This window comes from Aricia agestis, chromosome Z, assembly GCF_905147365.1.
Source record: "Aricia agestis chromosome Z, ilAriAges1.1, whole genome shotgun sequence".
In the NCBI taxonomy this organism is placed as follows: Eukaryota; Metazoa; Arthropoda; class Insecta; order Lepidoptera; family Lycaenidae; genus Aricia; species Aricia agestis.
In genome coordinates, this window is record NC_056428.1 from 25,629,700 (window position 1) to 25,654,249 (window position 24,550).

Genomic DNA, 24,550 nt, shown 5'->3' on the forward strand with positions numbered 1-24,550 from the left:
GCCAAGACATCATTACCATTACCTCTTAAATTCGTCCAAATAAGTTAAAAATACTCCACAAGAATTGAAAATGTGAGTGGAAGAAGTATAAGAACACCATAAGTAACATTAAAAAGTAATCGGCCAAGTGCGAGTCGGACTCGCGCCTGAAAGGTTCCGTACCGATACAGAGCAAAAATTGGCTAAAAATTGTGTTTTTTGTATAAGAGCCCCCCTTACATTTTTATTTTATTTTAAAATTATTATTAAATAATAAAGTACACATATAACAAAAGAATGTGCGAAAAATTCATGTGCCTACCTCTTGCCATTATTGATATAGAGCTAAAAAGACCAAAAAAAATCACGTTTGATGTATGGGATTGAATATTTATTTTAGTTCATTTTTAATATTAATTGTTGTTATAGCGGCAACAGAAATACATAATCTGTGAAAATTTCAGAAGTCTAGCTATAGCGGTTCTTGAGATACAGCCTGGAGACAGACAGACGGACAGTCGGACAGACGGACAGACATCGAAGTCTCAGAAATAGGGTCCCGTTTTTACCCTTTGGGTATGGAGCCCTAAAAATTGTTATGTTACAAAATGTTAGTTATCGTGTTCAACTCACGTCTTCAATCTCACTTCCCTCTGGCATTCATTTTGTCCAGACAACCTTTACGAAGTACATAGCGACAAATACCTTTTTAGTCTTTGCCGTAAGTGGGGTGTGAAAGGAAAAGTATTCACAAAACTCCGACTCAAGATTATTTCGAATGTAGCTTAACTTTTCCATTACAAAACAATTTACCTGTCACGTCTTGAGTATGGTAATTCGAGATTCATAAAACATTACGAATATATTACAAAAAAAAAACAAAAGCTGCTTTTAAGGCCTCCCATACACATCTACATACGGGGGATTTTTTTATACATGGGAAGGCAGATCGATGCGGTCGATCTGATCGGAGGCTGACCTAACCGGAAAACACATTACACAGTACACGAGGATGCATAAAACAAAATATGTTGCGATAATATTTACAGTGGACAATACCATCCTCATGGACTTAATGAGTAGCAGTCCGTTTTTCGCGTAATTTTCTGCCACGCACAGTAAAAATCTGTAACTGTCGCCGCAGTATTTCCGGACCAATACGACCTGCAAACCTTCAAGAAGAGAGCGTATCTCTCTCAAAAAGTCGGAAACGCACCTGCAACTCTTCTGATTTTGTAAGTGTCTATGAGCGACGGACGACGGTAGTTGTTTTCCATCTGGTTAGCTCGTTTTCTCCCTAATTTTATATAAAAAAGGTTGTTGTTGAAATTAGTAAAATTAGAATGCTCAGCATGGGCACTATAGAAAAGTTTATTTCTACTATAGAATAGATAAAGATAGATTGAATTCAAACTGTCAGTGTTTATATTTCTCCGTATTCCTGTAGGGAGGGTATTAAGCATGTACGCAATTGTTTGTTGTCCCAAATAAAATAAAATAAAAATAAAAAAACCTTACACGTGCCATATTCTAAAAAAAACCTTTACTGAGGATAAACACATGCCATCCAATATCATTACTTTTCCTTGAGATTGAGGTGCGTATTTAAGATTTGGCCCAGGGCAAATGAAAATTGACGCCTCGCTGTATTTATTATCCTATACGCCTACTCCTAGTCAAAAATCACACAATTTTGTTGTAATTTTCTAAAAATATACTAACAATAAGATAAGTATATAATTTTCTCGGACTTGGCAGAATCATTTACAACGGACTCGCAGAACTATATTCATGCAACATGTGAAGTAGGTCAAGTGGTGGCAAAAGAAAAAACCTCTAAGACATCAAAGTAACTGGAAATCGATGTTGTCCATAGCTATAAATTATAATGAGTAAAAATACCTTAATAAATTAATTACCTACTGGTAAAAAAAGGGTTTTACAAAATTATCGTTTATAATTTATATTACTGTACTTATACTAAATATTGCCCGCAAATTCGTTGCGCTAAAATTTCTTATTCGCGTGGAATTATTTTACGGAACTCTATCTCCATACCATATTTCCGAAGAAGGAACACACAAACAGACAAACAGACTTTCACATTAGTATTATAAATGTGAAAGTGTCTCTGTCTGTCTGTTACCTCTTCATGCCCAAACCGCTGAACTGATTTTGTTGAAACTTGGTATGGAGATACTTTGAGGCCCGGGAAAGGACATAAGATAATGTTTATTCCATAAAAATGTACGGTTTCTTCGTTATAAACTGATTGGCTCAGCGGGGTTGCGAGCATCAACACTAGTTGATGCTCGCAACCCCGCTGAGCCAATCAGTATTTAATAATCACGGAACCCTAAAAATCGTAAAATGTAACCTTACTAATAGGTTACATTTTACGATTTTTAGGGTTCCGTACCCAAAGGGTAAAAACGGCACCCTATAATACTGAGACTTCGATGTCTGTCCGTCTGTCTGTCTGTCTGTCTCCAGGCTGTAACTCAATTACCGCTATAGCTAGACTTCTAAAATTTTCACAGATTGTTTATTTCTGTTGCCGCTATAACAACTAATACTTACTTAAAAATATATTATTTAAGGGGGGCTCCCATACAACAAACGTTATTTTTTGCTCGTAATTAATAATGGCAACAGCTAGGCACTTGAAATTTTCATAAAGCCTTAGTTATAATAAATGTCTTCTATAATAATTAATAATAATATTTAAATAAATAAAAAATTCAATAAAATTAATGTAATCCCGTATAAAAACACAATTTTTGGCCTATTTTTTGTCTATATAACGGTATGGAACCCTTCGTGCGCGAGTGCAACTCGCACTTGGCCGATTATTTATAAATTGTACCATTTGTTCCAGATCACGCCCGCGACTCCGTTGCGCATTAATTTTTTTATCGCGCGGAATACATACATTTTTTTTCGCGATAAAAATAATAATGTGTCCTTTACCAGGACTCAAACTATCTGCATACTTAATTTTATCAGAATTGGTTCAGCGGTTTAAGCGTGAAGAGGTAATAGACATTATAATATTAGCATATTTCCGTTATGTACACAAATCGTGACTATAAAACTGTACAAATCAAACTGCAGTAAGCCACTTGAATCTAGAACTAGGTTGGATTGAAATCGTTGAATTATTCCTAAGGCCTCAGCCTCGAAATCAGCGGGTAGCGGGGCGGTGGCGGCCCGTTCGAAAGTATAGATTTATATAATATGGAACTGACCTCTTTTTTCTATAAAAAAACCATGATAAAATATGATTAACTAAACTAAAGTATTTGAACTGAATTATGCTACAAAAATGTTAAAATTAGGCCGATTTTAGATAATACTAGCTATTTGACTAAACTTGTATTCGATAAAACACGAATAAAATGACATTTTATAAAAAAATTCCTACCCAACCTTGTGGCGAGATTGCAGACGTTCGACCCTCAAGTGGATAGATGTCTTCTTACTGATGTAGTTCACGATGTCCTCGACCTCCATGAACCAGTGCAGGCGAGATATGTACAGGGGCGTCGCGGGGACCTCGCTCCGCAGACGCAGCTCAGGTACATAGGGCGCGGTGCGGTTCCTCCTCTGCACCAGTATGAAGCCCTCCTCATCGCACCCCCTGCTCTCGTCCTTGCCAGGGTCGAGAAGACTTGGCCTTGTGGCTCTTCGTAGCCTTACGGCTCTCCGAAGCCTTACGGCTCTCATTCTCCCCATTTTTGTTCGCCCGCGGGGGAGGTGCGCGGCGACCAGCAACAGTCGCGTAGTTTTGCTGAGTCGCCTGTGGACTCTTTCTGACATCTATTGGCGAATAATAATACTATTTTGTGAGCGACTAATTGTTTTAACGACACAACAACAGCTAAAGCTATTCCAGCAGATGGCTTTGTTAAGTAACACGAAGTCAATGAGTGTTTGCTATACCGAGCAAAGCTGGGTCATCCAAATACTATAATAATATATATATATATATACAAGAATTGCTCGTTTAAAGATATTTATAAGATAAAAGGAATGACGACAAGGTCAAAGATTAACATTTTTTTAATAAAATAAAGACACTACGATAAAAAAATAGGTATTCCCGCTTCATGACTTATGTTTTTTTTTTTGTTATGAGCCTCCATAGTTGGATACTGGATAGTCAAGTCGATTTTTTTAAATACTTAAAATTTCTTAATTTTTGTACACCATTCGAATTCTTTATACTCTTTTTAACCACTTTCATACGCATAATTATTTAACATAGCTAATAGCTATCGAACAAAATCTTGATGTTTGTTTGGAGCGTTTTGGGAAGGTCTATTTTATGTGAGCTTTGAATTGTGATATTTCGGAGAGTTTTTAAGCAATCAGGATTTAATTACCCTATAATATGTACGCCTAGCGCCTAATATCTAAAATCGGGTCATATTATTGGAAATTCATACTAGTCCTGTAAGTGACAATTCCGCAAATCACTTTCGATAATTCGGTTGGAGAGCACTTCCCGGCTCGTGCATTTGGTGTGAGAGCTCCATTAATTACGGCCTCACCAAATTGACACAACGCTTTTTATTGGGTTACGTTTTGCCATGCGTTTTGCACGTTTAGAAGTGGCAAATAACCTAACGGACTTATGCCCAGCTTTTGACGTTTTTCATGAATTTATCTTTTTATTAGCTTTCTGAATTTGTATTCGTATCGTTATGTTTGCCGTAGGTTACAAGTTGGGTTTGCGATGACCAATGACACTTATATTATAATTGGTTTCATATTTAGGTACGGTATTCGGCTCTTCGATTGAGGCCTTTTTAAGCAGTATAATCTTATCTCGGCGCGGTGGCACGTCTTGGGTGACACTGTCTATGTCTCAACGTTGTATGCATCTGTCAAACATCTTGTTTCCGAAAGTTGAAGCCATCAGAATGAGGGTTGTTGAAATTCTTTAAGAGGGCGACTAACCCCAAAAATAATACATCGTCCTTCTCTCTTCACACTCACGCGCGTCTTTCATATACCAGGTGAAAAAGAACGACGCGGATTTATCGCCAAATTAGTTTTTTCTCAATAACTCGATAAATATACAACATTTTAAAAATCCGCTAGGTCGATCTCTCAATGATAGAATTTTATACAATGTGTTAAAATATTAACTTAGTTCAATGCGTGGTTATGGCAATAAATGAAAAATTCGTGAAAATTAGATGCATCTTTGTGATTTTTTTCTATCGAGAAAATTTTAAGATATCGTGTTTTTGCTTAGATCGAATTCTCGGAAATATAATGTAGTATCTAATTTTAGAAAATGAAACAATTCGGGGCTTATTTTCAAGTATAAAAATGAATTATGAAATCGACACTTTAGGGTTAGTCGCCACCTTAATGTCACCAGGTGCCGCGATGTAGCCGTCAGGTCTATCGTGTCAAATAGACATATCGTGACACATGACAGCTATATCGTGACAAATGACAGCAGTTTGACACGATAGACCTGACGGCTACATCACGGCACCTGGAGGCAAATAGAATATTAACAACCCTCATTCTCTTTAACTTATTCTAAACATGAATTTGAACATCTTGTTCCCAATGGAGCAACCAGAATTTTCTTTACGTTATCTAAACGCGAATTTGTTTCAGTTACGGCTGCAAGCCCGGCAACAAGACGGAGTTTGAGTTCTCGGCGAACCTCACGGAGGAGGAGTTCCAGGAGCACCCCATCATCAACTGGGACGGGATAATATGGGTCAACCGCCCCCTCTACCTGTGGGGGGTCCAGGTGGTGCTCGCCATGATATCCCTGGCAGAAGCTACCTTGCTGGTGTACCTGGGGTACAAGGTAAATAAATGAGAAACAATTTTTATGGCTGTATACAAGGATTACAAGGTAACAAAACTGAGTGATAATACTTTAGGGTGTGTATGTGTCCCTTATATAGAGTTCAATATGAATGTAGCAGCGCGGAAAGAGTAACTTTTTTACATTTGTATGGTAATATTCATGACACTCGAGCGCTTGCCCATACAAATTACAAAAAAAAATTGCTCTTTCAGCGCTGCTACTTTCACAGTGAACTTTTTACAGGGTGTAACAAAACTAAGTGATAATACTTTAGGGTGTGGTCCCCTATATTGAGTTCGCTGTGAAAGTAGCGGCTCTGAAAGAGTTTTTTTTTTTCACCTTTGTATGGAAAAATTCATGAAGCGCGGGCGCTTGCCCATACAAATCACAAAAAAATTTTTGCTCTTTCAGCGCTGCTACTTAGTGAACTCTATATGAGGAACACATACACACCCTAAAGTACACTTAGGGCCTGTTTCACCACTTCCTGATAAGGCTATCCACCAATTAACTTGACAGATCAAGTATGGAGAATCTGTCAAAAAAGTTGTGAATAGCCTATTAGGCACTTTATTAGAAAGTGGTGCAAGTTGAAACAGGCCCTTAGTTTTGTTAACACCCTGTATAACAATAGGCCGCATATTGGCCGCTTTATTATCCGTTCAACTGTCCAGCCATTATTATTTTTATTGGCCATTTTCGAAATTTTTGAAACTATTAATTACTCTCGTTAACCTCATTAAACTGACTATATTATCTAAAGTTTCTATGGAAGCTATATAATTCGAATTTTAATAAATAAGCCATCATATGTAGAGATGGGCACGTACCTGGGTATTTACCCATCTACCCGGTATTTACCCTCACGTACCCGGTAAATACCCGTATCTACCCAAAAGGGCGGGTAGATAAAATTCAATACTTAAGTTACAACCACCTCAAGAACGGTAATAGCTAAAGAGTTGAAATTTTCGCAGATTTTGTATATCTGTTGCCACTATAACAACAAATACTAAAAACAAATTAAAATTAATATTTAAGGGGGGCTCCCATACAACAAACGTGATTTTTTTGGCCTTTTCTGCTCTATATCAATAATAGCAACAGGTAGGTACTTGATTTTTTCACACAATCTTTAGTTTTATGTTAACTTTAATATTTAATAATAATATTAATATAAAATAAAAAAATTAAAAGGGGCTGTCATACAAAAAACACAAATTTTACCCAAATTTTTCTCTATAATGGTACGGAACCCTTCGTGCGCGAGTCCGACTCGCACTTGGCCGATTTTTTTATTTACATTCTATTATTTTATTACATTTTTATACTTAAAATGTTAATCCTACTAATCTTATAAAGGCGAAAGTTTGTTTAGATGTATGGATGTTTGTTATTCTTTCACATATGGGCGTACCGAGGGGGGGCAGGGGGCCGCTGCCCCCATCTGAGAAAAAATATCTAGTACTTTCACAGAAAACTAAAAGATAATATGAGCGATTCTTACACAGAAGACGTAATAAATCGATTTGCCGAAGACCCTCGAAAATTACTTTTAAAATAGACAATGTAAGTATAAGTACCTGGTTAAAGAAATTATATAAAAAATATGTAGGTATAATTTTTTATTATTTATACATATAACACCTAACCCACCCACACCTAACCTATAAGATCTGATTTGCTTTGATTTGCTTCTGATTTTTTTAACTTCTCATCCTGATAGGGATCTGTCGTCTAGACATTGAACTAGTCGTTTTGAATTTCTTCTTTGTATGGCACGCATCCATTGATGCGTCCATGTATTTACTATTTATCTTTATTTACAGAAGATCTTGTGGGGCTCGTCTTTTTAATCTTTTGAATGTTTGGTTTGGTATAGTTTTCATTAATTTTTTTGCCAATATATTGGGATGTGATTTTATCCTTTTACAATAGTTTTGGAGGGAGTTTTTAATTTCCTCTTTTACATACTTGATTTTTAGATCATTGTGGATTTGGCTATTCGTAACATAATATGGGGCTCCAGTTATTGAACGCAGGGTTTTAGATTGGAATCGTTGTAGAACTTCTATGTTTGATGTGGAGGTTGTGCCCCACAACTGCATCCCATAGGTTCAGATGGGTTTGAGTATTCTTTTATACAAAATAAGTTTATTTTCTAGTGATAGTTGTGACTTGCGGCCTATCAGCCAGTAAAGCTTTCGTAGCTGCTTGTCTAAAGCCTTTTTTTTTGTTCCTATGTGTTCTCCATGTTAATCGCCTGTTGAGATAAATTCCTAGGTATCTAACATCGTTTGACTGTGGTATTTTTATACGATCAAGTTCTACTTCTGGACATGTTTCGTGTCTTAATGTGAAAGTTACATGGACAGATTTATTCTCGTTGGCTTTTATCCTCCAATCTTTTAACCACTTTGATAGGTTTAAAGTTCTTTGCAATTTTGCCGATGCTACATGGGCGGTTTGGTCTACTGCGAGGATTGCTGTGTCATCTGCGAATGTGCCTGTCAGAGCTTCATCAGTACTTGGAAGGTCAAATGTGTTTAGAAGGTAGAGATAAGGGCTCAATATACTGCCTTGCGGCACTCCTGCTTCGATTTCATGGAGACATGTGACACTATCTCCGTACTTAACATAGAAATATCTATTGCTGAGGTATGCGTTAATGAAGAGGTAAAAGTTTAAGAGTGGCTTTTTACGAACTTTATACAACAGTTTACGATGCCATAATCGATCGAAGGCCTGTGATATATCCAGAAAAACAGTAAGATTTGCTTTCAAAAGCTTTTTGAATTTCTTCTACCAGTCTGTGTACCTGCTCAATAGTCCCATGCGCTTGAATTGATATCGGGTAACAGTTTACTAGCTCTGATTTCTGGCATCATGCGTTTCAGGAAAAGTATTTCTAAGACCTTGGAGGGCACTGTTCTGCCAGTTTATGAAGAGGTAGAAGTTTAAGGGTGGCTTTTTACGAACTTTATACAACAGTCTACGATGCCATAATCGATCGAAGGCCTGTAATATATCCAGAAAAATAGTAAGATTTGCTTTCAAAAGCTTTTTGAATTTCTTATACCAGTCTGTCCTGCTCAATAGTCCCAGTTTCGCCAAGCGCATGAGACTATTGAGCAGGTACCTGCTCAATAGTCCAATGCGCTTGGCGAAAACCGAATTGGTGATGGGGTAACAGTTTACTAGCTTTCTAGCATCATGCGTTTCAGGAAGAGTATTTCTAAGACCTTGGAGGACACTGCCAGAAGACTTATATTCCGGTGAGATTTTTCACCCGATGGATCTTTTCCGGGTTTGGGGATTAATATAATCTCTGCTTCTTTCCGGGGGGCTACTTTTTTAAATACACGCCTTAAAGATTTGAGTGAGATATTTGATTCCTTTTTTTGGTAGCTCTTTTAGTATTTTTGGTGAAATGTTTACGCCAATTTTCATGCTGGGGAAGATTGTTAAAGTGGTTCCCTCAAACGAGGATATACCATTGGTGACTTTTTTGTGGTGAACGCGCTGACTTGTGTTTTGGTGCGGTTAAATTGGACTGAGTTACGTCTACCCCATTCAACCCCGAGAAATATGCGGGAAGTCACATTATCTGTACAATCATCCGCATATCAATGAATGCCGTTGGTCTGTAACATGTCATTGATATGTTGTATGAATAGGGTAAGCGACAGCACACAGCCCTGAGGGATACCAGCGTCAACAGAGAGAGTATCAGAGCATTCACCATCAACTACGACTGCTAAGAAACTTGTGAACCACTTGCATAATTTCTTGGGACTCCGTATGATGGAATCTTGGATAATAGTGATTTGTACCAAACCCGATCAAAGGCCTTCGCGATGTCCAAACTGACAGCTAATACCAACACAGTGTTAATCGCCTGAGCCAACGATGAATTAGGTACGCCAAGAGAGCCGAGCCGAGCCTTAGTAATCCCTGAGCGTCCAAGTGTCGAAAGAGCTGGCTATTGATGATGGACTCCATCATCTTCGAGAAGAGGGAGGTTATAGCGATTGATCTGCCGTTGGAAGAATTGGAACGGTCACATTTTTAAGTATCGGATTCACAAAAAGCTGTCTTTCAAGAAGCCGAAACTATGTGAGAAGCATAGTTGAGCCATAAAAGACGCGTTAAGAGTTAAGACCGGAGCCAACTCTGGAGCACTCACTGGAGCTACTTGCACTGAGTGCTGATGAAACCGAATATCCGACATGACGCTCGTACATCGCGGTATGGTTGGTGGTTTCCGCCCTCATCATAAAGGGTCGAGTTGGACGCAAAGAGCATGTCATAAGATCGGCATTCTCTTTTGTGTGTTGAAGGAAACACAGTGCAAGCGCTGTTTCACGCCGGTTTTTTCGGAGTCGACCCATTTGTACCGAAGGTTCGCTCTCCCACGGTTAAAAGGGAAAAAAATTCTTTTAATTAACGCACAGGCCAAGAACTTTTTATATTCAAATATAAAAAGTTCTTGGCCTGCGCGTTATTAGAGTCATTAGTTGCGTTTACTCAAAAACAGTTCTCATTTGCATAATACATTAATTTGCATGTACATAATATATAGGTTCAAGACTGTAAAGGTTCACAATGGACTATGCAGGTCCACTACAAGTCATCGCCATTGTGTAAACGGAATAATGGTGTATGATGGCGGACGATTTTCAGGCGTGGCGAGCAATCGCGTGCCCTGCAGTGGGTCATCGTGCCATTGTGTACTGGCTATATAAGAGACAAGATTTTGCACACGTGTTCCTCTAATGAAATAGGCATCAATTATAATTGTATTTCACAAAATTCTTACGTCAAAGAGGTTTTATACCTTGAGGTTGGATTCTTAGACAAAATTACACAACAATATTTCGTATTAAGTACCTACAATTACTAACAAATATTGAATTACGAGTAGATACTCGTACTCGTACGTAGGTACGTATATTAGAATTTTTCAAAGTTCAGCCTAAAGGAGGGATTAACGTTTTGAAATTTCGCACGCGTGTTTCTCTTAACGATGAAGGCGTCCACTAAGACGATTGATTCAATCCCCAAAAGTGTTAAATGCTAACTTTTATCACTGTAAAAAGGTAGTATACTTTAAAGAATATTAATACGACAGATACATTTAGAAAAAAGTTCAAAAAGACACCGTCACTCTTTGACATGCGCGCCGAAATTCATGAAAAACATGGTTTTCTATTGCAAACATACATCAGTTTAAGACTTAAAGGGGCTTATTCGAACAGTTACGGGCTAGTGACCAAATTTGCATTATTTAATGGAAGTTTTACTAAGGATTTACTAAAAAAAATATGTGAAAACGTACGCTGAATTATAAATACCCACCATTTTTGGGTATTTACCCAATCTACCCGGTAAATACCCAATCTACCCGGTAAATACCCAGGTGGGTAGATTGGGTATTTACCCATCGCCCATCTCTAATCATATGACATAAATAAATATAGCAGTAACAACTATATTATTATAATATATATGAACGCCTCCGTGGTCTAGTGGTTAGAGCGTCGCTCTCGACTCCGGAGGTTGTGGGTTCGAATCCCGCGTTGGAAACATGTTATTTCTAAGTTTGGTTAGGACAATGCAGGCTGACCACCTGATTGTCTGACAAGTAAGATGATCCATGCGTCGGATGGGCATGTAAAAAAGTCGGTCCTGCGCCTGATCTCTCGCCAGTCGTGTCGGTCTTCCGTCCTACTGGGTTATGAGAGTAAAAGGAATAGAGAGTGCTCTTGTGTACTGCGCACACACTTGGGCACTATAAAATTACTCCTGCGTACCTGGCCTGGTTTCAATGAAACCGGCCACCGTCACCGAAACCGGTGTGGGGAGTTATTATTATTATAATATATATATATATATATATATATATATATATATATATATATATATATATATATATATATATATATATATATATATATATATATATATATATATATATATATTTATATTTTCCAAAATTAAAAATTCCAAAGAAGTCTAGTGATTATAAAAATTGTGTTGTCTCAATTAAATGATGCCTTTTTAGGGTTCCGTATCCAAAGGGTAAAAAAGGGACCCTATTACTAAGACTTCGTTGTTAACACCTTTAATAAAGGACGTCTTGTACTTTGACACTTTAGAAAAGTCAAATGACAGACAAATACAACAGACTTTAGCTACATCCACTGCGCACATAATATGCGCTTTCGTCTTCAATTTTCATCACCTTCTTTCAATCAACTTTCGTATTGGCGCATTCAATAATTGACTGCGTCAACGAACGCAATGCCAACATAGTCATTTTTGTTCAGTTGCAGTGTCTGTCAGCTTCTTGTAACATGTGTGACGAGAACATTTCGCTGGGTGGATATGTGCGGCTTATTTGGACATAAGAAATATCAGAAACAAAATAACAAAGCGAAAGTTTTGAATACGGTCAGAGCGCATGCGTCGCGGGCACAGAAATGGATATAGTTAGAACTGCCATGTGTATGTACTTCGCGAATCGCGTGCCATCGCGTTCCCAAACGTTGTACAATGTCAAAATTTCGAAAGTCTGTTCTTTAGTCTGCGCTCCACCGTTATCGGAATCGGACGTCAATCGGAATTGTAAAAATGTTTAATTATGCCGTATTGGGCTGTGGAAATTCGACTAGAAACGTTGGTCAGTGGTCTAAATAATGGATACGTTTCTTTTCATCGGTAAGTAATTTTATTATTAAATCATGTGTCCTTTATTTTAAAATCAATTATTTAATGTTAATCGTGGGTGGTTGTAGTTTTTACCACGAAATCTACGTAACTGCGTGAGTACCGCATGATTCATAATACATTGCCGCTTTAGTTATAAAATTATAGAGCCCGTTCTGTTTGTCCGCTATTGAGCGCGCAATGGAAATAAAACAATCGATACTTTCACTCATCGCTTAGTTTCGAGGTACAGTCAATATTCTCATTTTTCTGTCAAATGTACATTTATACGTGGGAGAGCCATCCTTCGGCACGAATGGGCCGGCTCGACCGGAGAAATACCACGTTCTCACAGAAAGCCGGCGTGAAACAGCGCTTGCGCTGTGTTTCGCCGAGTGAGTGAGTTTACCGGTGGCCCAATCCCCTACCCTATTCCCTTCCCTACTAATTTCTCTATTCAACACCAGCAACGCACCTGCAGATCTTTTGATGCTGCGAGTGTCCATGTTCGACGGAAGTTGCTTTCCATCAGATGACCCGTTTGCTCGTTTGCCCCCTAATTATCATTAAAAAAAAATGAGGCACTGAGTGTTGTACATATTCTCGATTCTAATTAATCGATTTTCGAAACAGACATGAAACAGAGGAATGATAATGTTGGCTTTGGGATATTTTGTGACTCGGTAATTATATTTTATGTAATATGTATTTATGTTCCTGTTTAGTGATTTAGTTTAGAATAATATAATATATTACTATCTGTCCTGGCAAGCACGTATCTTTAGATTTGTCATTCCTCTGTATATTAACTCGAATAATAATCGATAAAAAAATCGATATACCTATTAAAGTGGCAAAAGAGTAGGTATGAAAAAAGTGACACGCTCGTGTTCATACAAATTGGAGAGACATGGCGTTTCTAACTAGATCCATTTCTGTGGTCGCGGGCATGCCTCACGTGCGCTGTTCACTGCGCTATAACGCATGCCCTTGACGAACAGAGAAAAGCACAGTGTGGACAAAGCTTTTGAGTAACTTATGTGCTGGCTAAATATATATTTATTAGTAAGATAATATAATTTTAGTTACTACAATTTAAATAATTTTAGTTACTACAAACAAACACAATTTAACTTGGCAAACTATTTAGAACTCTAATTGTTTGTGTATTTGCTTGTAGGGCAACATCTGGCAACAAGTGCTGTCGTTTCATTTCATACTGGAGATGGTCAATACGGTACCCTTTGCGCTGACGGTAAGTACTTGCCATAATATTATAATGTATTAATTTATTTATTCATACAAAAATTATTATTATCGGTAAGACCACTCATGGACTCCACGAGACAGGCCAGACCTAGTGTGGAGTCCACTAGTAATTAAGTTGTACTTTGTAAAATTTCATGCAATAAATTATTATTATTATTATTATTATACGACTTGGATAAGGTAAGTGGATGGTTTGCCTGATGAACGCTTACTATGCTAGAGGAGACAATAATTATTAATAATATTAAAAATTAATCAATAAAGACTAAAATATTTTTAAGGGTTTTCTATATTGAAGGTTAATAATAATAGAAGACTTTATTTTCCGACTCTCCTGGTGGCGTAGGCGTAGCAAGGCTTAATGGAAATGAAATCTCATTTCCATCGTTTTGTCATGCTTAGGGTGAAGCCAAACGAGCGTAATTTTGTGAGTCGTGAGTCGCAGAATTTCGGTCGCGTAAATATTTTTCATACAAATCATGACTCACAAAATGACGCTCGTGTGAATCAAACAGGACTTTTGTATGAAACTGAATATAGCAGAATTTCTGCCAGCCGAAATTCTGCGACTCACAACTCACAAATTGCGCTCGTTTGGCTTCACCCTACGAATAATAAAAACTATTTATTATTCGTAGGCTTCACCCTTATAGTAGCAAGAATTAAATTAATAACCAGCCTGCCTAGCATACGCCTACGAGATATCTCACTCTCGAGATAATTAAAAACTACTCGTCTCATAATGTCAAAATCTCGACATTATCTCGACAAAACTCTATAAAATGTGTTATTTCGATGATAGATCTACGCGAGAAAAAATGTTTGTCATGCTAGGGTTAATAGAGATGAAGAGACAAACCACATCGGGAAAACATGTAGAGTGAGATATCTCGTTGGCGTATGCTAGGCAGGCTGATGACGCCCGCAACTCCTTCCTTCTTCCTGAGAATCAAACTATCTTCATGCCAAATTTCAGCAAAATCGGTTCAGACATTTGGGTGTGAGGAGGTAATAGACAGACACATTTTTGTACTTATAACATTAACTTTACAAGATGAATTATTGCTTTATCCACCATTGACCATTTCCACCCTTTTTCACGCTTATTAGTAGCAAGAATGAGAAGCTATTAGGCAGAATCGGCATTTGGCTGTAATGAATTAATTTGTGTTAGTCGTATTGAATTATGGAGCACTCTACAAGTTACCACATTCCCTTACGACTATAAGTGTAATTACATTAGTTACTCGCAATTGTGTTACTAAGTTTTAGCTTAATACAATCAAGTGCACGCACAGACAAACAAGCGATTAATGTTAAATTAGATAAAAAGGCCCGATTCTAATAATAAGTGTCAGAAATAAGAATGCAAATGAAACTATACTCCACTCGGGCTAACTTGTCGCTAGCGGTCATTGACTCCCTGTCAAAAACTTGTCATTTTCCATATAAATCGCGATTGACAATGAAGTGTCAGTTACTGTCAATCGTAGTTTTATATGAAAAATTACAAGTTTTTGACAGGGAGTCAATAACCGCTAGCGACAAGTTAGCCCGAGTGGAGTATAAGTGCTTTGAGTTGCTTTAACGTCCCATGAAATAGATAAACCCTTTTTAGGGTTCTTTAGTCAATAAGGAACCCTTAGTTTCGGTCTGTCCGTCCGTGTGTCCGTCTGCCTGTCTGTCTGCCTGTCCGTCTGTCCGTCTGTCTGTCCGCGGTTTAACTCAGAGACTATAGGACCTAAAAAGCTGTAATTCGGCATGAATGCACATAATATTAATGATGCCAACAAAATGGTATATGAAATCTTAAAAAAATATTTACTTTTATGGTACCTCCTCTACACATCAATCGGGTATGATAATTATATTCTTTCTCGTCCACCCCACCGTGTGGGGTGTCGTTGGATAGGTTTTTTTTAATATTATGAGTATTCATAGATCATTTTCAGATTTAGGGGTCCATTTGTGAAATATGTATGAAGTTTCAAAGCTGAAAAAATTGTTAGAGTCTAGTCCCCCCTTCTACCAGCTAACTGGTTGGTTCTGGAAATGTGATAAAATTCACGGGAGTATATGCTGAATGTAAAAGGAAAATGTTCATAAGTAAATAGTCATTCAACTAAAAAAAAAATTCGTCGAAGTACAAAGGAACTTTTCGTTCAAATTCCTTTGAACGTGAAGTGAGGTGTTGATGATGAAATTTTGCTAAGAACAGTCTCGATCATGTCAGTTTTCAAACAAAAAACTGGGTCTAAATTCGTCCCCCCGTTAATTGGATGCTACGATGCCAAGGACAGAGAGACAGAGAAGTCAAACTTATAACCCCCCCTCTTTTTGGCTGAGTTTTATATGGCTGGCCGCATACACACGTTTTCTGTATTCGATTTCCTAATGTGGAATAACGATTTGGAATTCCGTGGGACTAGTGCAAACGTTCGGTTTTGAATGTGCCTTGAAAGTTGAAACGTATGTGCGGAATTCGCGTTTCGGAATCGTGAGCGCCAATTTTCTACTGATTCAATGCATTTAGATTTCCGTAGGTATACGGAAATAGAATTTGGAAATCGAATGCGTAAAACGTGTGGTCGTATATGTTTCTTAAAGATTTTCCTCTTTAGGTCCCTTTTCCACCGCTACGGAACCTGTTTATACCGGTGTTCCTGAACTGCTGGCTTGCGAAACGGTCCCTGGAGAATATGTTTGTAAGTATATCTAATACGACAAAGGAAATGCATATCAAGGTGTAAACATAAGAAGTGGATACACTATGAGTAAGTGTCTAAACGCACTAGGCCGAAAATACGCGGCCGTAATTAGGCATGATTACGTCAGCAATGTCAAACGCATACAATATTAGAGCTAGCGCGCACTACGACTTTTTGTCGCGCGATTATTTGACCGACCTATAAAAATTCAAATAAAACGCCACTTTATGACATAAGCTACAGGTTTCATTTTGTTCTATGCCATTGAAAAGCAGCGGCAGCATAGGTCGATAGGCAATTGTCGGTAGAAAATGAAACCTATAGCCTATTTCATAAAGTGACATTTTATTTGAACTTTGGTCGGTTGGTAAAATAATCGCGCGACAAAAAGTCGTAGTGCGCGCCAGCTCCAACGCGACGTAATTTCGGCATGGTATGTCATCAGTAATTTAAAATACATTGCAGGCGTAAACGTAATCATACCGAACTTCGGCCGCGACTTTTCAGCCTAGTGTGTTTAGACAGTAAAGTAGAGTTTTAATACCTCCCACACCAGTTTCGGTGAAAAACAGCATTGTAGGAGTACACGATAGTGCGCGATACATATAAGAGCGCTTTTGTTTCTTCAAACTTTACTTTCGTTACTCAGCGGACACAACTGGTAATTGAACAGGAGGCTTAGTACGTAAAACAATACTAACGTTTTTTGTTTCAGAACGATTTACACCGAGCAATGCAGAAATCCCAGTCGGCGCTGTCACAACAGCTAATGATATTGTGCGTCACCCTGCTCTGTCTAGTGTTCACAAGGTATGGACTATTAATTAATTCGAAAAGCCTGAATCTATTAACCCGACTTAAAAATCCACCCAATATCCGTACGAATAATCACTACGTTCGAATAAAAGGCTTCGGGCCTGTTTCACCACTTCCTGGTAGGTGCCGAATACACTATCCAGCACTTAACTTGACAGATGAAGGGCCTGTTTCACCACTTTCTGATAAGTCTATCCACCAATTAACTTGACAGATCAAGTATGGAGAATCTGTCAAAAAAGATGTGAATAGCCTATACGGCACATTATCAGAAAGTAGTGAAACAGGCCCTAAGTGTCTAAACACACTATGCCGAAGTTCCGCGGCGGAAATTCCGCATGATTACGACAGCAATGTCAATTGTTAAACGCATACAATATAACGCGACGGAATTTCGGCATGGTGTGTCATCGGTAATTTTAAATACATTGCAGGTGGAATCAAGCCGAACTTCCGCCACGGAAATTCAGCAGAGTGTGTTTAGACACTTACTGCCGCACTAACGGCCGCACTCAGAGACATTTATCTAATGTTGTAATCAACATTAAACTTCAATTAAATTAAGAATTTGACATAATGTCCATACGTTACTGTAATTAAATTAATATTTTGACGTACGCCCCATACTTTATCTATCAAATTCTTCATAAGGGTTGATTCAGATTTCAGGCGACGCGTAGATGCATTTCTAAATTTGTATGGATTTGACAGATTCGCAAGACGTCTGACGCAATTGAAATCTGTCAAATCCATACAAAAATAGAAAGGCGTCTTGGATGATCTACGCGTCGCGTTGCGGTCTGAATCAACCCTTAGATTGAATCTTAATTATCAGTAAAGTGCGGCAATAAAACACGCTATTACGAAAAAATAAAACATACTTCATACTTGGCATATTTTATAATTTACATTTAACTAAATAAAATACGCGCTTAAAACATAAAATTGTTCTTGAATATTCTCTTAAACCAACTTCGTTGAATAACTGTTTCGAGCTTTTTATTCGATTTACAGCCTCTTAAGGTTTCATCTCATTTTATTTTGTAACGAATTTATCATAAGCAAGTTTAGAGCCGTAATTATTTTAATGATATAAAATATAAACTAAATGTACACTTTGTTAAGATAATTTCAAATAAATGGATTCTGCAGAAATCCTAATTTTCTCTTGATTGCCAACCTATTAAAAGCAAATTATAATTCTGAAAGCTTTTTAGGGTTGAAATAGGAAGGATCACCGTAGAAGGATCATATAAGGGTTCCGTTTTTTGCCATTTGACAAAAAACGGAACCCTTATAGATTCGTCATGTCTGTCTGTCCGTCCGTATGTCACAGCCACTTTTCTCCGAAACTATAAGAGCTATACTATTGAAACTTGGTAAGTACATGTAGCCTGTGAACCGCATTAGGATTTTGATACAAAAATGGAAAAAATATTAAAAATTTTAGAGGTCCCCATAGGTTAGGTACAACTGAAACAATTATTTTTTTCATTTAACGTATGGTATCTATGGATAGGTCTTCAAAAATCATATTATTGAGGTTACTAGTAGGTAATTTTTTTCTAACTTGAATGTTCCCCCCCCCCCCTCTCTAACTTCTTCATGATATGTCTAAAAAATATATTATGATGTAAATTACTATAAAAACTACCAACGACGAAAATTGGTTTAAACGAGATCTAGCAAGTAGTTATTTTATACGTCATAAATGGTAAACCTTATTTTTACCTTTAGTAAATCAACTGAAATATTAAAATAAATGAAAAACCAGTTAATTTCATAAAAGTAAACCTCATTGCTGCTGCGGAACCCTTCATGAGCGAGTCCAACTCGCACTTAGCCGGTACCTTAAAATATTGTGACAAAAATATATTTTGTTTCGTGTAACATCTATTCATCCATCTTAAAACATTATGATAATAATAAGATATAATTTAAGGTTATGTCTAATCTTTAAGATTATATCTAAGGCTTAGAGCATATTTTCCATTACCGACAATGGCTATTTTTATTAAAGTGAAAACTTCTTTAGTGGCATTTTTGCGATGAGTATTACAAACGCGCCAGAATACGAGTATGTATGATGAGACGGACTGAGAGTAGAAGACGCGACGTACGGAAGGAATATCTTTTTATGATTCAAGTTTTCATGTTATTTCTACTAAGCCTATGTCATAAGGTGGCATTTTATTTAAATTTTTGTCGGTCGCAGTCGCTTGCGGCAAAGATCGGAAAGTTTTTCGAATCGGAATCGAAAGATCGGAAACCTTTAACTTCAGCTACCACAGCTACCATTAAATTGAGTGAATCGCAAACGACTGTTAAATACATTTATATAAAAAATATCAGATAAGGGGTTTTCCAATAAGGACTTGACAACTTTTTAGAGTTCCGTAGTCAACAAGGAACCCTTATAGTTTCGGTCTGTCCGTCCGTCTGTCCGTCTGTCTGTATGTCTGTCTGTCCGTGGTTTTGCTCCGAGACTATTATAGGACAAAGCTGTCATTCGGCATGAATGCACATATCAATGGTGCCGAGAAAATGGTATATAAAATCTTTTAAAAAATAATTTTATGGGACCTACTTTACACATCAAGCGGGGATGAATTCTTTCCACCCCACCGTGTGGAATGTCGTTGGATAGGTTTTTTAAATAAAAATATTACGAGTATTCATAGATCATTTTCCGATCTAGGGATTCATTTGTGAAATATGAAGTTTTAAAGTGGAAAAAATCGTTAGAGTCCAGTGTCTCCCCTTTCTACCAGTTAAGGTAGAGTCTAGCGTTGCTTCTAGCAATGTGAAAAAATTCACGAGAGTAGGAAATATGCTGAATTTAAAAGGAAAACTATCACGGCTAAGAATACTTCATAAGTTATTGAGTAATAGTCGATCAACTAAAAAAATATATTCGGCGAAGTATATAGGAACTTTTCTTTCAAATTAACGTACGTAACGTAACTGAGATGATGTTGTTATACTCCACTCGGGCTAACTTGTCGCTAGCGGTTATTGACTCCCTGTCAAAAACTTGTCATTTTCCATATAAAACCACGATTGACAATATCTGACACTTCATTGTCAATCGCGGTTTATATGGAAAATGACAAGTTTTTGACAGGGTGTCAATGACCGCTAGCGACAAGTTAGCCCGAGTGGAGTATAGTTGTGTAAAACACGTTATAAATATCCTGTCAATTATTGTCATTGACCAATCAAAAAGTAGCGGTACTACGGAACCCTATATTGCGCATGGCCCGACACGCACTTTGAAAAATTTTAGTATTGAATTAAAGTACAATGAAAACATTTTTAAAGGGAACTGGAACCCAATATTCAATGACTCGGACACACATTTCGGCAATTCCGCGTTTAATTTTGGCTCTGAGCTCTTCCAACGTCGTCGGCTTATCCACCGGCTTGTCTATGACGCAGCCCCAAAGAAAAAAATCTAGAGGCGTTAATATAAGTTACTAGAATTTAATAGTAGGTACTGGGTAAAACTGAAGCAGCTGGGTCTAAATAATTCATAATAAAATATGCGGGGTTGTTTGTTGAATAAGCATATTTAAATGACTGCTGTCAATTTTGCTAATGTTTTATACTACCAATTGGCATAGAATTGTTAATGTAATGATTTATTATTCATCCCTTATTTACGTAAAGAGCCATGTTGGGCCTTGGCCCTTGACGGATAACTACAATGTCGATAATGGACCATCATAAACGAATATCTTTGCCAATCTTTGCCAGTTCGTAATCACTAATCGTAATCCAACAGTAGCAATAAGAAACGACTTAGACTGTGCGCCAATATTTAAATCACAAGTTATTTGGGCTCTACATAGAGCAAAACCAAGAAGAGCCCCAGGCCCAGATGAAATCAGGGTGGATATCCTTAAACTTCTCGAACCTGACAATGTTGATGCTCTTACTTACTTGTTCAACTCCATTTACGACTCTGGTGTTATAATCTCGGATTGGCTCGTGTCTACCTTCATTACTCTGCCCAAAACACCAAACGCCAGGCACTGTAAAGACTATCGCACTAAGTATAGTCTATAAGTCCTATGAGTCACGTTTTAAATGTATTTCTCTCGATAATACATATTCGTATTAAAACAATGCGATGATTATCGTTGACTATGAAAAGGCATTTGACCGAGTCAAACACAAAATCCTCATTGAACTTCTTCATGACATTGGACTAGATGGCAAAGATATACAAATTATTAGCAATCTCTATTGGAACCAAACTGTTAGAGTAGATGGTGAGAATACTGATCCCATAGCTGTAGAATGTGGTGTTCGACAGGGGTGTCCCCTTTTCCCGGACTTGTTCAATGTATACTCGGGATCAATAACAAGCAGAGCTCTTGAAGATATTAAAGACGGTGTCATCATAAAATATGGTGTTTTCATCAATAACATTCGGTACGCTGACGATACGGTTCTTATTGCAACATCCGAGGAAGGTCTTCAGCCTATTATCACTAGACTAGCGAACGAATCCCATAAAGCAGGTTTGAGGATGAACGCTTCAAAAACAAAAATAATGACTATTCACTATAGCTAATAACCCTCAAAATACAATCATTAAAGTGGACAACGCCTTGCTGACGAGAGTGGATAAGTACAAATACTTGGGTTCCTGGGTAACAGAAAGCTGGGAATCAGAGACTTAGATCCGTGCCCGTATTAGCGAGGGCAACATTCATAAAAATGAACAAAATACTCACAAACCGCTCTCTCTCTGTTGAGTTACGAACCAGGGTGCTCAAGTGCTGTTTGGCCGCAAGTCCTTTACGGTTGTGAAGCTTGAACTATGAAAGAAGACCTAAGAAAGAAATTGGAAGCATTTAAGATATTATGGACTTACCGGCGGAAGCTGCGGATAAAATGGACGGACAAAGTTACAAACGCAGAAGTACTCAAACGTAAGCGTAAAAAAGTGGAACTTGTTCGTACCATCTAGCAAAGAAAAGTCGCGTATCTGGGCCATATCTTCAGGAACAAACAGTACAAGCTTCTTCAAACTATAATGATGGGAAAGATTGCCGGGAACCGAAAACCAGGGAGATGCAAAACATCTTGGCTGAGGAATGGACTAGATGAATGGACAGGGATAAAGTCTGTTGAAGTACCTTTAGTAATTGGAGAGGCACTGGAAGAAGAAGAAGAATCACTGATCGCTTGTCCATCAATATGCCAACGAAAAGGCGGTATAGAATTCTGATATTGAAGCGCACTAAATTACAGCCATTACAAAAGGGTTTACATTCAACTTTATGTTGCCTGCAACTTTGATGCGCTTTATTTTGCCACTTTATTGTGCCACTGTAACCGTGCAATTTTCCAGGATAATCCTTACTATACGTCCTTTTTCAGGACACAAAATACTACCAAAATCCTTATAAAAAAGTGTATGTTACTAAGTCACACTAAAAAACCGTGGCTTGGTAACAGAGGAGCAATTTCTCGAATTGAATTGATATTCTTGTATCGGTACAGTCGCGTGCAGAAGTGATTAATAAATAATGATATTATGATACAGCAAGGTGTATGGAGGCCTTGTATTATAATTAATACTTAATATAATGTAAGCCGACATAGTAACTTACTTGTTGCGCGTTGGCTACGTACCCGTTTAATATTTCAGATCATCGGCTACCCTAATCACAGCTGGCCAATAGCTCAATTATTAATTCGCGGCCTAAAGGCTACCTGGAATAGACTTTTTGTCAAATGCCAGGTCTAGGACATGAGGCAATTTAAACTACCTAATCGTTGGAAATCATCCTATTATACCCAATGATATTCTATGTTACTAACGTAACTAGATTGGAAGTTTACGGCAACGCGTTGCCACTTCGAAGATGCCTGCAGGCATATCTCACATACATAATGACATAACGAATATATGACTTGACATTGTCTTTTGAACAAAAAAGTGGTTACGCATTTCTGAGAATCTTTTGTAAGACATTGCTACTTATTTTAGAAACTCATTGATTATACCTCTAAAATAATACTAACCTCTAAAGTAATTCTAATATAATATTATTACTTTCAGTACTGTAAACTTCAATAGAGCGATGATTTAGCGCAGTGTTTTTCAATCTTTGGGTCGCGACGCGGGGGTCGCGAAGCCTTACTCGGGGGTCGCCGACAGAAAGAAAAAATTGACGTATAATAGATACTAACACCACAAACTAGAAAAAAATAATTACCTAACGTAGACTAGCCTTGTAATAAAATTATTTCTTTAGCTTTCTATGACACGAGGGGGTCGCCAGTATATTTCTATCTGTAAAGGGGTCACGAAATCAAAAAGATTGAAAGACACTGATTTACCGTTTTTTTTATTAAATAAAGCTCGGTCATCCAGGTACTACTATATAAATCGAGCCAATTAATTCTTTTGAGACGACCTATATTGGCCCTTCCTAAAGTGGGCGATACGCCCCTTGTGGGAAGGGGAGCGGTGTGGGACCCAGAAAAAAATGGAGCGATGTGTAGAGGCTTGGGGGTGATTTATTTCATCTGGATTCATTTTAAATTGAAACAAAGGGGGCGCTAAAACATAATTTGTTCTCAGAGTGGGCAGTAGACAAAATAAGTTTGGGATCCCCTGACCTACATCTACAGTTGTCATTCAAACGTGGGAAACTGTTTTCTGTTCATTTATTTTTTATAAAACCTAAGTGTACCTGCGAGACCTAGGTCGTCCTCAACTTCTAATAAAATTGCCAACACTTAGTTCTCACGGACTTCAAACACTAGAGTCAAGATCACAGAACAATAAAAACTATTGTTCTGTGGTCTAGATAAACTAATTCCTGCGACCCTTTTTACAGAAATCACAACTTTTTACATTCCTGCATTTAGCGGATTAACTTTTAAAAATATAAACGGACTCGTTAACTTCCGTTAATATGCAGAAGTCCGTTAATCGTTAATCCAATGCCTACTATTTACCGCACGGCACCGCGGCGCGGCGCGAAAACAGGTTTAGACAGTTAGTATGAAACGACAAGTGCCGGGCGGGCGGGCAGCCGGGGCCGCGGCACGGCATGCAGCAGCGAGTGAAACCAAAATAAATATACTAGATAAATTTTCAGCAGCGTGCGAGTGATATCATTTCGTTATCATTTCATTACTCAGCGCCGGTGCTTATAGAGAGAGTGATTTGTTTATTGTTATTAAAAATCATTTGCATATTGAT

At 37.7% G+C, this 24,550-nt stretch overlaps 1 protein-coding gene across 15 annotated transcripts in view; it reads left to right on the forward strand.

The window, feature by feature from the left end:
• Window positions 1-24,550, forward strand: part of LOC121739358 (potassium channel subfamily T member 2) — a 168,525-nt gene that overhangs the window by 125,823 nt on the left and 18,152 nt on the right. For all 15 annotated transcript variants that reach the window (XM_042131769.1, XM_042131770.1, XM_042131778.1 and 12 more), the window contains 4 exons: window positions 5,620-5,818; window positions 13,710-13,784; window positions 16,420-16,503; window positions 17,222-17,316. In XM_042131769.1, the coding sequence (XP_041987703.1) occupies window positions 5,620-5,818; window positions 13,710-13,784; window positions 16,420-16,503; window positions 17,222-17,316 (453 nt within the window). The remainder of the gene's footprint in view (window positions 1-5,619; window positions 5,819-13,709; window positions 13,785-16,419; window positions 16,504-17,221; window positions 17,317-24,550) is intronic.